This window comes from Schistocerca gregaria, chromosome 2, assembly GCF_023897955.1.
Source record: "Schistocerca gregaria isolate iqSchGreg1 chromosome 2, iqSchGreg1.2, whole genome shotgun sequence".
In the NCBI taxonomy this organism is placed as follows: domain Eukaryota; kingdom Metazoa; phylum Arthropoda; class Insecta; order Orthoptera; family Acrididae; genus Schistocerca; species Schistocerca gregaria.
Window position 1 is genome coordinate 293,013,283 of NC_064921.1, and position 16,617 is coordinate 293,029,899.

Here is a 16,617-nt window from a genome sequence, read left to right on the forward strand (position 1 = left end):
AGAAACGCATACTACACAAACTCTGCACACAGCAATGTTATTCCAGCCTTTTTTGGGTATCCCCTCATACACATCTGTACCCACCATTTCAGCAGTTGCGAACCCCACTCTCATCTTCCATTCAGTGCTCTGCCTCCAGGGGGATGGGTGTGTCTCTGTGGGGACACGCAGTGTGATGCACATAGCTGACTTTACTGTAACTGAACTATCTGTGACTTCACCAAAGACTGCAGTTTGCTCTGATCATGTTCAGTGTAAGTCACATCCCTGTATGTCATGATTCAATAAAATATAATTAGCTGTAACTACCTCATGTCTCTTGTTGGGACACTCCCTAATATCTATGTAAGAATGTTGTCCTCATTTTTCACCTACTTTTGTGTTAAAATTTTCTTTTTCGTGGAGGCTGTTGTCATTTGTAAATCAGTTTCTATAATTCTTAGTACAGGTCTTCTAACTCCTTGTCAAAATGTGGGCACATGTTAATATGATATAAATTTGATGTTGATAGAATATTCAAAATATTAGTTGCACATTGCTAATCCTTGCTTACAATTTCTGTACTGAAATCATCATGCACAGACTCTTGTTTTAAATTTTTTTATTTCTACTCCAAATTTTAAATAAATACATTCACTATCTGTGATTGCAACTTTGCCATTTTGTCATTTCCACACATACACATTAGGTGTCAAGGCAAACATTAGCAATATAATGACCCAAGATCTTTTTAATAGTGTCAGAAATAGTTGTTGCAGTTGAAAGAAAATATATTTTGCTTATATTGCAGGTCTTGCATTATGTACCAAGCTTTGGTGGGGAATAAAATGTCTGAGAAACCTGTGAAGGACTGTAAAAGGCACAATACATTTATTATAATGAAACAATTATTAAGATGAATGAATGGAAAATGAATAAGGAAACAAATTACAATGTATCAACCTGCTTTTTTATGTGTTTCTGTCTTAATGCCAGTCAGTTCTGATTGTTATACTGTGGAAATTTTGTTCTATAGTTTTCAGATATTTTTAGGAGACAAGCAGGGACATTATTTGCAGACATAATGAACTTTATTGTGTAACACACTTAATTAAATTTATTAAGTGTAATCATATATTGGAATATAATGTTTCAGAGGATAAGATTTTATATAGTGATGCAAAACAATATAGGAACTACACTATAGTGAAGATAAGTGTACATACAGCCAGTATCATCTTGTAATCCCCAAAATTAGTGTCCTCCAGCTAAAGACTGTACCCAATAACTGGCCAACTGCTTCACAAAAACTAACTATTTCGCTGAGAGATTCTTAAGGCAACCATGATGTTGATATCCAATGAAAGTGTCTAGAAATTCTTACAGATTAATTAACTGTGGGTGTATTTTTGAGTAATGTGGTCATTCTTCAGTGTTAAAAGTATTATTGTTGACCGTAAGATATTTATGTTAACTGTCAGAGCTGATTTGCACAGTGTGGAGCTTCAGTTTTTCAATTTTATAAAAAACAGTATCTGCTAAATACACTCCTGGAAATTGAAATAAGAACACCGTGAATTCATTGCCCCAGGAAGGGGAAACTTTATTGACACATTCCTGGGGTCAGATACATCACATGTTCACACTGACAGAACCACAGGCACATAGACACAGGCAACACAGCATGCACAATGTCGGCACTAGTACAGTGTATATCCACCTTTCACAGCAATGCAGGCTGCTATTCTCCCATGGAGACGATCATAGAGATGCTGGATGTAGTCCTGTGGAACGGCTTGCCATTCCATTTCCACCTGGCGCCTCAGTTGGACCAGCGTTCATGCTGGACGTGCAGACCACATGAGACGACGCTTCATCCAGTCCCAAACATGCTCAATGGGGGACAGATCCGGAGATCTTGCTGGCCAGGGTAGTTGACTTACACCTTCTAGAGCACGTTGGGTGGCACGGGATACATGCGGACGTGCATTGTCCTGTTGGAACAGCAAGTTCCCTTGCCGGTCAAGGAATGGTAGAACGATGGGTTCGATGACGGTTTGGATGTACTGTGCACTATTCAGTGTCCCCTCGACGATCACCAGAGGTGTACGGCCAGTGTAGGAGATCGCTCCCCACACCATGATGCCGGGTGTTGGCCCTGTGTGCCTCGGTCGTATGCAGTCCTGATTGTGGCGCTCACCTGCACGGCGCCAAACACGCATACGACAATCATTGGCACCAAGGCAGAAGCGACTCTCATTGCTGAAGACGACACGTCTCCATTCGTCCCTCCATTCACGCCTGTCGCGACACCACTGGAGGTGGGTTGCACGATGTTGGGGCATGAGTGGAAGACGGCCTAATGGTGTGAGGGACCGTAGCCCAGCTTCATGGAGACGGTTGCGAATGGTCCTCGCCGATACCCCAGGAGCATCAGTGTCTCTAATTTGCTGGGAAGTGGCGGTGCGGTCCCCTATGGCACTGCGTAGGATCCTACGGTCTTGGCGTGCATCCGTGCGTCGCTGCGGTCTGGTCCCAGGTCGATGGGCACGTGCACCTTCCACTGACCACTGGCGACAACATCGATGTACTGTGGAGACCTCACACCCCACGTGTTGAGCAATTCGGCGGTACGTCCACCCGGCCTCCCGCATGCCCACTATACGCCCTCGCTCAAAGTCCGTCAACTGCACATACGGTTCACGTTCACGCTGTCGCGGGATGCTACCAGTGTTAAAGACTGCGATGGAGCTCCATATGCCACGGCAAACTGGCTGACACTGACGGCGGCGGTGCACAAATGCTGCGCAGCTAGCGCCATTCGACGGCCAACACCGCGGTTCCTGGTGTGTCCGCTGTGCCGTGCGTGTGATCATTGCTTGTACAGCCCTCTCGCAGTGTCCGGAGCAAGTATGGTGGGTCTGACACACCGGTGTCAATGTGTTCTTTTTTCCATTTCCAGGAGTGTATTTTAGTACCAGGAGTGTATTTTAGTATGGCAGTGAAAAGAAAACAGTAATGAATGTTTCACATTTTAATTTCTTCTTTTACAGATTGTGACATTGGCATTCTGGACTATATATTCAATAGATCGTGAACTCATAATGCCTAAAGCACTGGACGCCTTTTTGCCTCTTTGGTTAAATCATGCACTGCACACAAATGTTACTGTTGCTGCATTTACTGAGATGTTAATAACATTTCACTGGTATCCTGCTTCACGACGGAATACTGTGTATGGTATTGCAGCAATTACGGTGGCCTATGCTGTATGGTATGTAACTGAATTATAATGAGTTTCCCTACAGTAATGAGTCATACTTCATGAGATTGTTCCTGTCAACCACTTGTTTCTTTATATTATGTGAGTGATTTCCCATGTTTTCTAGATAATAAGCATGTGATCACTGTTTGTATCTGATCACTCACCTAATTGACAGTACGCTAAACAACTGACTATTCCATGTGGTCATGGTATCCAATATCCACTCCCCAAGAAAATTAAAAATCTGTTTGCCACAGGGATAGTTCTTGCTCCACTTTTCTTCAACTTATACAATGCAGGCACGCCAAAAAAACCAAATCAAGGAAGTTTGGTTACGCTGATGACAGAGATTTGCAACAAGGTGTTCCTCAATTCACCAGTCAGAAGAAATCCCAATGGAGGACCTAGATGTAGTGGGAAAAATGTTGACCCCCAAGCAAATGCCACAAAAATGAAGGTTTCCTGCTTCCTTCTAAGTAATAAACTTCCCAGAAGAAAGCAAAAACTACACTAACTCATAATAAACCACTAAAGCACCTGGGGTAGCTCATGATAGAACTCTGCATTTCAGAGAGCATCTAACAAAAACAGCCGAAAAACTGAAAATGAGAAAGAACATAATTCAAAAGTTATGTGGTACAACCTGAGGAACATCAGCATCCAAATTATGTTCTTCTCAGCTGCTGAATATTGTGCCCATATGCATAAAACATAAATGTCCAACTAAATAACTCCATTCTAATGATTGCTGGTAGTATTAAATGAACACCTACAGAATGACTGCCAGTACTAGGCCACATTCCACTCCTTCACCTTTTAGATATAAATGCTCTCATGAATGGATACTAGAAGATCATTGATTATAAAAATCTAACAGTACATCAAGATGCCAATGATGGAGGCCATACCTGACTGTGCTCTGGAGGATCATCAACAGTAACAGCAAGGCTCGCTGTAGAGTTCAACATTAGTAATGTATGGATTGGGCTGGACTAAATAATATGCCATATATCACGCATGCCATGCAAACTGAGGTCAGTACTAAATAGAATTAGAATCAAACAATACAGATATGCATACTTTTTGCACAAGTGGGGTAAGCAGCCATTACCACTTAATATTGTGGAGAACCAGAGGCCATCGGACACATCACAGAAGAATGCCTTACAAGATTATGTGATGGTAGACCTGAAGACTCCTGGTATGCTGGTAGACAAATAACCATGGGGCAGATTTGCTTGTATACTGAGATCCCTAACTGGTAAGCCACTGAACCTTTATTTACAAAATTTTATTTGCACTGCAAATAACTAGAATATAAGTTTTGCACACATTAGTACTTCAGCAGATACTTAATTTATAACAAAATTAATCACTACATAATTATAAAGCCACAACTAATTTTATAACTCTGTAGACTTTTTTCCCCAAACGTTTTACAAACACACGCACAGACACACACACACACACACACACACACACACACACACACACACACACACACACACACACACATCCGCACATACACAGACACAAGCAGACATTTGTAAAGGCAAATTTGCCTTTGCAAATGTCTGCTTGTGTCTGTGTATGTGCGGATGGATATGTGTGTGTGTGTGTGTGTGTGTGCAAGTGTATACCTGTCCTTTTTTCCCCTTAAGGTAAGTCTTTCCACTCCCGGGATTGGAATGACTCCTTACCCTCTCCCTTAAAACCCACATCCTTTCATCTTTCCCTCTCCTTCCCTCTTTCCTGAAGAAGCAACCTTTGGTTGCAAAAGCTTGAGTTTTGTGTGTATGTTTGTGTTTGTTTGTGTATCTATCGGCCTGCGAGCGCTCTTGTTTGGTAAGTCAAATCAACTTTGTTTTTATATTAAAAACAAAGATTCCAAGACTTACCAAGCGGGAAAGCGCCGGTAGATAGGCACAATGAATAAAACACACAAACACACACATAGAATTTCGAGCTTTCGCAACTGGCGGCTGCTTCGTCAGGAAAGAGGGAAGGAAAAGAGAAGATGAAAGGATGTGGGTTTTAAGGGAGAGGATAAGGAGTCATCCCAATCCTGGGAGCGGAAAAAAGGATAGGGAGGTGGAAAAAAGGATAGGTATATACTCGCGCACATACACATACACGCATATCCATCCATACATACACAGGGTCTGTGTAACAGAAGAAGATCTAGGAGACAACAAGCCATCTATTTTCCTCAGGGAGACGTGGGCTCCTGCAGGAATGCAACCAACTTATGATTTTTTTTTAAGAAATATATTTCTTCAGTAGCTATCACCTGCTGTGCATCATATACCTGTGGTCTGTCGAGGTGAAAATCAGACTTTTATAGCTGACAGCATTGTAGGCATCACAATGCCCAGTCAGTGTGTATATAATCAAAATGACAGATGTTTACAACTGGAGGAACAGCTTTCGGAACCAATGACACAGATTTAGGAACTACAAACTGGGACATGATCAGGAAACATATCAAAGCAAAATCACTGTAATTTGCCCAGAAACATTCTATGTGCTGGTATCATTATAATTTCAAACAGACTGCAAAGAAGTGCACATTGCCATGTTCATTTATTTCTCAACAGTCTGCTAACACTCAGAAGGAAATCTAATATGTGACTTGCTATGTGACATGCTCAGTGTGGCACAGAGTGAGGAGGCTGAATCATCTCTCTGTCTGCTCATTATGGATTGCAACACACATAATTGATTTTTGGTCATCTCAGGGGTAGACATTTCTGTACTTCCAGCAACAGCATTGGATCAGAAAAACATTCAGAGGTGGTAGCTTTGCACTGCAAACTGTTGTGCAGTACACACATATGGTGAACACCTACTGAACCTGGAAGCAGGTCTTTGACACAGATTTACAACATTATTTCTTCTTGTGAATGTTTACTAGCAAATTAGTAGTGCCAGTTTTTTGAACTATTTATTTATTTATTGCATATCTAGTGTAACCAGATTAAGAGTCTTAAGGCCTCTCTTACAAGTGATGAGGAATTACAAAACCTTCCCAATAACAAAAAGAATAATAGTAATGATAGTAATGGGCATTTAGAGTGATATAAATTAGATTAGCATTGAAGCCATATTTAGAATTATCAGAAGCAGAATGGGTAAAGGAAGAGGGGAAGAATGAAATGATGATGACAATGGCTGTTATGAAAAAGAAAATGTAAATAGAAGAACTCTGCCAACAAGGGGTAGGGAAAAGTTCTGGGCAAAGGGGACTTATGAGAATGAACTGCACAGACTGTAGGAGATATGTCTATTGTGACAGAAGGTGGACTGTTAGCAGTTTTGAAGTTTGGAAAGTGATTAAATTCTCTGATATTTTGAGGATGAGAGTTCCAAAGTCAGGTTACTGATACAGAAAATAATTTAGAAAATATGGCAGTGCTATGTGGCAGTACAGGGTGAATTTTAGTTTGTTGAGACCGAGTGTCTCTGCTGTGTTGTTCAGATAGTAGATTAATATTTGAGGAAAAATAAGAGTGAGTGCAATGATGTAGAAGTTGATACAGCAAACATAGAGAACAATAGTCTCTATGTTTAATGGCACAGGTATTATAACTGTTCATAGGCTGGTATGATATAGTAAAAAAAGCATATGGTGCAACTTATCACACACAAGCATTCATCAACAGTTCAAGCCTGTGTGAGCTTATATGAAAGTCCTTGGAAAATGACATCACTATAGTCAAATAAGGGGAGTACTACTGACTCAATGAACTTCTTTTTAATACTGAAAGGAAATGCTTTTTTCTGTTTCTGTAGTGAGTGAAGTCCAGTCCAGTCCAGGATAAATGATGCTCCAGAATTATTCCCAAGATATTTGCACAAGAAGAAAAGTTTATTTCTGTGGCAAATTCTTTGAACTGAGGGATAATAAGTCTTTCGTCAGTGACTAATTTTGCATGAATTTTAGATAGGTTAATTTTCAAACCTAAACTATGTGTCCTCACTGTAGGGCAAGTAAATCAGCATTTACATCCTGGACTTGCATTTTGATGTATCCGAATGTCATCAGTGTACAGGTGGTATTTGCAATGGGAAAGAATAGTTGACACATCATTAACATATAATGAGAAGAGTAATGGACCTAGTACTGATCCTTGTGGGACCCTTGATCCTACATATCTCCATTGTCACCTTTTTGTTCCAATCATTACACACTGTTGGCAACATGTAGGGTATGAGTGGACCCACTGCACAACACTTGAGAAAAATTTTGGCTTGGAAGTTTGTCAAGTAGAATGTCCAAGTTGAGAGTGTCAAAAGCTTTGTTGAAATCCAAAAAGCACTCAGTAGTCACCTGTTATTTATCCATAGCTTGTTTCAGTTTGTCAGTCACTTTTATGAGAGCAATTGTTGTGCTGTGATTTTGGCAAAAATTGGACTGGCATTCCATGAAAAGTTCATTTGATGTTAAATAGTTTGTAAGCTGTTTGTAAACTATGTATTCTGAAGCCTTGGATAGTGCTGATAAAATGAAAATGGGCCTGTAGTTGGATGGCTGTTTGGCAGATCCCATCTTGGGTAATGTTTTTTATGAATCTCTGCTTGGAAAGAAGCTGGAGGTCAGAGATCACTTAAAAACATCCTTTATTTTGGGCAGTATAGTACCAAAAAGAAAACTGATCATTTGTGCTGTACATTATTGTGCCCTGCAGCTGATAAATGAATTTGCACGATTGACCTCCAGACAATGTTAGGGCATACTGGCTGCAGAAAAAAAAAAATTTCATTTATACCACCCAGTGATACGTTAAAGGAAGTGATGGTTTATACACTAGTGCAGTGGTCAAGTATAGAAACTGATGTTGCAAAGTACTCTTTTAGATCCTCAATAGGAACTAGAAGTTGAGCTGAAGATTTGGGTTTGCCTGTTCCTAAACCTCAATGATTTTTCTATAGGATGGCAGGTCTGTAAAAGTCCTCCGTTAGCTAGTGGGAATTTCTGAGCTTTGCATTCCTCACAGATTGACTGACTCATTTGTGTATTTACTTGTCTGTGACATAATTATGAGACATTGGATGTCCTTAGTATGTCCCGTGTGCTGCATCCCTGACACTCATAAGGTGTTTGAAATATGGGTGCATATTTGTCATCTAAATTATTGAGGCTCTTAATGAATTTGGGTAGCTCATTATTTGTGTTGAAGTTAGCTTCTGCTATTGTATGACAAGAAATATTACAGGCATCACACCATACATCAAACATGATATTCTTCCCTCTTGCTTGTGCCATGTGGCCATCTGAGGCTCAGGCTTCTTGTAACCATACATTCTTGTGACCACTGCTGCCAGCAATCATGTACAGTGGCTACATTTCTGCTAAGTCTTTCTGTAGTACCACAGTAGGAACATCCAGCTTCTCATAGCCTTATTACATGACCTTGTTCAAATTCAGTGAGGTGTTAATAATGACATCTTTCTCACCTTAAAGCCATTCCTGACTAATGTCAACTCACCACACCCAATCTCAAAAGTAACTGAAGCTCACGACTGTTACAGTGTGTATTTAAAGAAAATCTGGTTTGCATCCTCATAGTGGCTCTACTAGCACCATTCTTTATGTGACTGAAGTGAAATTTTAATAAACATAATCATTTAGATGATTACCTACTTTCATTTACATTGCACAGCTCCTTCACGGTGTTGCAATATTTTATTTTATTTTATTTTCAATGTAGATGATATTGTCATTGCTTCAGCATCAGATGAAGAACATATAATCCATTTGCAAAAGCTTCTTCAATGGCTGGATAAATATCACCTTAAGATAAAGGTGGGAAAATGGCTTTTTGAAGAGAAAGATATATGATTTGTGGGTTATCCTGTATCACAACAAGGAGTTTCACCATTAGAAGACGAAGTGAAAATAATCAAAGATGCCCACATTCTAAAACAGTAGCAGAACTACACCATTTTTGAGGACTGGTAAAGTTCTACATGTGTCTGTTGCCACAGATTGCAGAAATCAAAAGTCCTTTGTTTAACTTGTGCAAAAACTCCAAGAAGAATTAGCTAATGCAACCCAGCTTACTCATCCCTCAACAGATCTTCCCTTAATTTTTATTTTTGATGCTTTGGACTGTGTTATAGGTGCTTCTCTACACCAACTACAAAAAAGGACATCTGAACCACTTGCATCCACAGTCTGTTTTTCCAATATTCATCCACCTGGATGAAATACGGATGTTCCAAGAACTAGAATATAGCAGTACAGTTTTCAAAAATACTATCTATGATAAATTTGTGTGTCAGGGCCCCAAGCATGTAGTCTGACATGAATGTATTTTTGAGTCTGAGCAGGGCTATGTTCACAGCACTCTCAGTACAGAACTGAGATCTTTTAAACCCATGAGTCTGAGGTCAACAAGATCATTTCACTTGTAGACCATGTGGCAGCAAAGACCTCAAGTCAATATTGTGATTTAGCAGTCAGTCAGTTTTTATGTGAGTTCTATTTGATTTAAGTCTTGAAAGTTGCAAGCTTTTACTCACTGTACTGTTTGCAATGCATGTTGGTAAGCAGCTCTCATGGTATGAATGCCTGAATTAATAGCTGGGATCTACTCTGATCCTGTTAAACATCACCAAACTTTGATTAAGGGCTGTCGTCTCCTACACCCCCACCCCCCTCCACCCCCCACACTTTCCCCAGTTCTTAGTATAGTTGCCTTTTGCGGACTGTTAGTCACATATGAGGTCTGTTCAAAAAATTCTGGAACTTTGCCACAAATTTTTTTACACCTACCTTTTGGTTATTGTGCATGGTCTCCTTCAAATACTCACCTCCACAATTGATACACTGCTCCCAGTGGCATTTCCACTTCCAGAAGCAGTCTTGGCATGCCTCTTGCTGGATAGTAATAAGCACCGTCTATGAATTTTCTTTTATCTTGTCTAGCAAATCTTTGTCCTTTCAATAGGGTTTCCAATTTTGGAAATAAAAAAAAAGTCTACAGGAGCCAGATCTGGAGAGTATAGGTGATGATACAGTAGAGCGATTTTGTTTCTTGTGTAATAGTCATGCATCAACAGGGATGAATCTGTGGGTCCATTATCATGATGACAGAGCCATAAATTGTCTCACCACATTTCAGACTGTTTCCTTCTCAGATTTTCTCACAGACATTGCAACACATCCAGATAGGCGATCAATTAACAGTTTGTCTCTATGGCATGAATTCATGATGAACTAATCCTTCAGTGTCAAAGAAAACTATCAGCATGGCTTTGCCATTTACCTGACACAATGAGCTATAATTGGTCTTGGAGAATCTTTCGTGACCCATTGTGAAGACTGAACATTAGCCTCAACATCATAACTGTAGACCCATGTCTTATCACAAGTTATGACTCTCTTAAGGAAGGTCTTGTTCTCATTTTCATGATCCAAAAGGTCTTCACTGATTGTGAGGTGAAGATCTCATAAGCTGTGGAACGAACTTGGCGTCAACACAATGCATTCCATTATTCTGTGTCAGGATCTCATGATGTGATCCAACTGAAATATTCTTCTGCAATCTCTTAGACAGTTAGTCTTTGATTGGCCTGCACAATTCTGTTAGTGTTCCTGGCATGAGCATCATCAGCAGATGTCGAAGGGTGTCATGAATGGAATTCATCTTTAACTTCTGTCCTGCCATTTTTAAACCATGTGAGCCATTCATAACACCAAGTACAGTTTAAGCACTCATCACCATATGCTTCCTGCATCATTTGGTGTGTCTCTGTAAAGGTTTTGTTGAGTTTCATGCAAAATTTAATGCAGATGCATTGCTCCTCTAACTCCGCCATCTCGAAATTTGCAATCTATGTGACACAACATTCTACTGAATAGTACTGAACAGTAACTAACAGATATACAACAATGAAACTTCCAGCAGTTACACATTAAATACAGGCATGTGCAGGGATGCCAAATGAATTTCACTCCAACACACCATTGGCGTGAAACTATGAATGTTCCAGAATTTTTGAACAGCCTTTGTACTTGCAAATTACAAAGTTGTTTGTCATATATGCTTGGCATGGATCCCACAAGTTCTTGATAAGTTTCCAGAAGTATATGGCACCAGATGTCTACTCACAGGGAACTAAATTCGTGCAAATTACAGGAGAGTGGTTTGTTGGCATGCAGTTGGCACCCGATATGTGTTCAAACGGTTACAGATCAGGAGCGTTTTCTGTCTAAGATATCACTGTGAATACACTGCGATGCTCCTCTAACCACTGCAGTATCATACTGGCCTTGTGTCACACAGAGTTATCCTGCAGGAAGATGTCATGCCATTAGAGAAGACTTCAACAATGAAGGGATTCATGTGGCCCACAATAATGTTCTTATAATTCACTGCTGTCATGGCATTATCGAGTACTACCATAGGTACCATAGAAGCCCAATGCAGTGCACCCCATAGTATAATTTTGCTCTCAGCAGCCTGCATCTGTAGTGTGGTTTACATTGCAGCATTGTACTCTGTTGTCAGATCTGCCCCAGACCACTGTCTATGCTGGATTACACAATTGTGGACCTCCAACCTCTATGTTTTGTGATGAGACGTGGATGTCCAGCATCATACAGCCTATGCATTATACCACCACCCTCCAACCACTTTCCATAGGTGCTCATGACGTAGTATACAAACAGTGGACAAGCTTTCAATTTCAGAGGTTCTAATATCCAGCTGCAAAGCCACAACAATGTGCCCTTTGTCAAAAGCAGTTATATCAGTGAATTTATGCATTTTGGCCCATATATTCACTATAAAGACTGCCCATTCATCTCTCTGCCACTTAAATTCTTTCCTTACTAGGTCATGTGCCCAGAACACCACCAGGAGCTATTTAACATCATGGTGTGCAGTGATCATAATGTTTCGGCTCATCAGTGTATATTGTAGTATGATGCAGTGTGCTGAAGTGAAACCTTTAACAAATTCATCACTTTTTTTAATGAAATTCTTTTTATGATCACTGAATGCTCCAACATCCTTTGTGCTTAGGTGTGAATGATGAAACCTATAGTAAAAGCTAAACTGGGTGCTATCTTTACCAGTGGTGTGTTCTTATTTGAATCATTTTGTAGGTTTGCCACAAATATTTAAATTCAGTAAGACATATTTGTGACTTATCAGCCATTTGCATTTTGTTTCATGCTTATGGTGTTTCAGTTTGTATGAGAACATGGCTATGCAATATTCTCAGGAAAAATTATCTCTAATAAATAATTACTTATGCAGGGACAATATACATATCTCTTTCAAAATTTCAGCTTTTACTCTACATACTACTATTATGGGACATGGCTCTATCCAATATATGGAGTTTTGGACTGGACCCAGCGTATTTCTTTATCAGCTGTAACATTTATAGCATGCATACTGATGTCTTTGTTTGGTGAATATCTGAATTCGCAAATATGGGGTAACTATCCAGCTTGTTAAACATAACTATGCTAATAATGTCTACATTTTCTTTATATAAGTAACCTATGAACTATGTTGAGAATAACTTGCGTGTTCTTTGCAGGCCATGAAATACAGAAGATGAAAGCAAAGGATTTGTCAAAACAAAATAAACACAGATAGAGTTTCAAACACAATTTTACTATTGACACATCTTTAAAAATGACACAAAATTGTAGCAGAAATTGACCAATTCCATTTCTGATATTTCAAATTTAACATGTGATTAGATTGTTAATTCTTAAGGTATCCTTGCTGTTACTGTTGTGGATTTTATTGGATTTAAGAAGCAACTTATGTTATGAATGTACAAATGTGGAGTTGTGGAAAAAGTGATACAACAGTTTTCTTTCATAGACTTGTTTGTATAGTGTTTTTATTCTATCCAACAAATATTGCACATACAACTGAAATAGTTAGATATTGGACACATGTCTTTCAGGACACACTACTTCTCCATACAAAAAGATGGAAATATTTACAAGTCAAGTAAATTTTCATTTTACATTTTCTTGTAAAGTCTTCTCAGTGAATCCTTAGTCAAATATTCAAATGCTATTTTAAGTGACACTCAATGTATTACAAATTATTCATTTTTCATTACATACACAGAAACATTTACTTTTATCTTGCTGAAGTAAGTATGTAAAAGATGTGTTCAATGCAGTATGCCTTTACATTAATATTTAAATTGTTAAATTAATTGCATTTCCTTGAGTTGTGTTTTATAGACATTTTTTTACCAAATGCAACATTTCTCTCTAACACTGTCTACCTTTCAATATTACAATATTCACACTTGCTCTTTACGTTATGCAGGATATCCATAAAAGAATGTCCCAGTTATAAAATTTAATACTATCAAATGTAAGTATTGTCGATTGTTGGTCCATGGCCAGAATTGAAGAGTAGCTAAAATAGTTTAAATCTTATATCCCTTTGTTGTTTTCTCACTTGCAGTACTACACATGCAAAATGGTGACTTCTGAGCATGTTCCCCTTTAGAATAAGAGAAAGAGAACAAATTTCTATTTTTTCACAATTCTCTTTTTTGTTCTACCTGTAAATGCTACAGTGAACAGAATCAGTCTTGTACATCCACTTACACCCCTTAACCCATCATGGCAAGTACGAGTGGTGTCCTGTAATGGGATGACCACCATTAGGTCTACTCAACCTTTTCCTGTCCAGTCACATGTGCTGGTAGACACATATGTGCCCAGCCATACCTTGCCATGGGTTACATGTCTGCTGGCACTGGAAACATGCCTGGTGTGCTCACACATAAGTTTGCTTGCCAACTGCAACTGTCACAGCAATCAGCTGGGATGGCTAAGTAATGCTGCTGACCATGGTGTAATCCACGTGCCACCACTGTCCAAGCCAAGCAGAGTTTTAGCTACTGGCAGTTGCTGGACTGCTGTAAGCACAGCGAGCTTCCTCAGGCCACCTCTAATGCTGTCTCTGCCTCTCATACCACTGCTGCAAATGCTACCAGCAACACTGCTCCCATGTCACTGCTGGGGTCGCTGCCACCACCGCCTCTTCTGCTCCCACCACCACCACCACCACTTCTGTGTGATGTAAGTGTTGCTGCAGCATATTCTGCTAGTTGACAACTCTGGTGACCTTCTTCCAAGGAATCTTTTTGTCACTTAGAATAGAGTGAGGCCTCTTTTTGTGTACAACTATTTGGTCTCAATCCCAGTTTTGTAACATGCCTGATTTACAATCTTGCCAACCAGGGGAGAGGAGCAAATCAGCTCCTGATGCTGCAACTGTGGCCACAGAAGAGCTTGATTGAATTACTTTTCTGTAACAGCAGATAAGCACCCTTCACTTAAAAAAAATATAGTTATGGGAATGTCTTAATGTGATAACTTGTGAACGTCAAAAAAGAGCTGCCAAAAATGTGGCAACTCCAGGCCCTTCAAGGGCCCCTAAGGCTGAACCTGAAAAACTAATACTAGATATAGCTGTAACTTTTGTTCCTCCTATTGCTTGAAAGCCAGGCAAAAATGTAACAACATTTTTCCAAAACATCAGTGACGTGGGATGTACATGTGCATGGCCAGATAATTTTTTGTTAAATGTCACCAAGCTGAAGCTTCCAGGTGATGAGTGAACTTATATTGGTTCAGTAGATGTGTTTGGGAAGCACCCACTTTCGAATTCTTGGCAAAGGTTTAGCAGAGCACTACTCTGTAATGCATGGATGGGGTTAGCTATTAACTGATTGGTTGTCCACCCTTAGACAGAAAAGCAGGGAGGGCGTTGTAGACAGAATTAGGAGAGTATCTTTTTACACCTACACCCTGAGAAGAGACAATATACCTAACAAAGTGTTAATTGAGGAAGCTGAAGTAAGAGCTATTGATGTATTCATACATGGAATCAATCCACAAATAGGGAGTGAGGTAAAGATAGCATCCCCCACCTCCTCGTATGAGGCAGTTAGACTTTCTCTATTACACAAGGAAGTGGGAATGTTTGTATCCATCCTCACGCATACCAGTGAAGTGTGACATGTGTTCATTAATGACACAAATTACCAGAGATATGGGAAGGCCAACCATACTGTTTGGTTTTAGAGGGCAAGCTCATGCTAAAACTGCCTCACTACAATATAAATGGACTTGGAGACAAGATAATCATACCTGCAGGCACCTGTACAATAGATCTGCAGATTGTAGGTAAAAAGTATGTACTTTTGTATGGAAGTAGTAAGGAAATGCAGATAGGACTTTGATGTTGTATTAAGAAATGATTTCCTAAAATGCTAACAGGCTGTGATAGATTATAAAACATGCACTGTTCAATTAAGTGATTCCATACATTATTTGAGCAGTGGATGTGCATCACAATCGTGAGGAACTTGTGAAGGGGAACCCACATCACAAGATTAAGGGGAATATGTTTCAAATACCTGTGTGTGTTGGCAATTTTGTCAAAGGGTATAGAAACCATGTGATACAATTTTGGCCAGTGCTGAGGAGGTTATAGAAACCAAAGTAGGAAAGCTAAAACATGTTAAAAGAAAGAAAATGAAGCAATTACCTGTGAGGAAGGTTTGCATGATAGGACCTTCATTAAGGGATCAGTTGAAGAAGAAGTTGACCTGTTTTTGGGAGTCAGAGCAAAGTGTTTTACACCCAGCTTTAGAGGAATATGGGTGGTTGTTCGAGTAAAGACAGTGTTTACCAGCTACCAGCATCATACAGCACAAAATTTGCATGGGAGATGGAACACCAATCCATGGGAGATGGAACACCCACCATGCAGAAAAGATATTGACTACCATACCACCTACAGTCTGTTGCTGGAGATACTATTCAACAGCAGCTGGCTGTGGGGATAATTCCACTCTCTGCAAATCCATGGTCGAGTCCTATCAACATTGTGCCTAAAAATAATCAATCAACGGGAAGAAAACCTATTGTATATGTGTCGATATGAAGGTGGTAAACTAGGTTACCACACCTGATACCTAGCCCTTGCTATGTATTGATGAGACCTTAGACAGATTAGGGAACAGCAAATACTTTACCACCCTGAATATGTGTTCTGGGTATTGCACCACAAGATAGACAAAAATCTGCTTTTGTGGTTCCGTCTGGGCTGAATGAATTCTCGGACATGCCATTTGTCTAAGAAATCCACCTGCCACTTTACAAAGATATTCCAACTTCTTATTATGACTTTTAAACCTACTATATGTCTTGTGTATCTGGATGACATCGTAATTTCTGCAAAAAACAATTAAAGAGCATGCTGAGAGATTAAAAAATGTAATATCTTGATTTCAAAATGCAAAATTAAGTTTAAAGCTACAAAAATGTGCTTTTTCACTGTCACAGGTTCAGTACCTCAGACATGTCA

General features: G+C 39.6%; 1 protein-coding gene across 2 annotated transcripts in view; it reads left to right on the top strand.

Moving 5' to 3' along the window:
• The window catches only part of LOC126336901 (androgen-dependent TFPI-regulating protein-like), a 63,890-nt gene extending 50,794 nt beyond the window's left edge, over positions 1-13,096 (top strand). For both annotated transcript variants that reach the window (XM_050001028.1, XM_050001027.1), the window contains 3 exons: positions 3,033-3,253; positions 12,546-12,697; positions 12,803-13,096. In XM_050001028.1, coding sequence (XP_049856985.1) covers positions 3,033-3,253; positions 12,546-12,697; positions 12,803-12,861 — 432 coding nt within the window. In that variant the 3' untranslated portion in view covers positions 12,862-13,096. The remainder of the gene's footprint in view (positions 1-3,032; positions 3,254-12,545; positions 12,698-12,802) is intronic.
• The last annotated feature ends 3,521 nt before the right edge of the window (positions 13,097-16,617 follow it).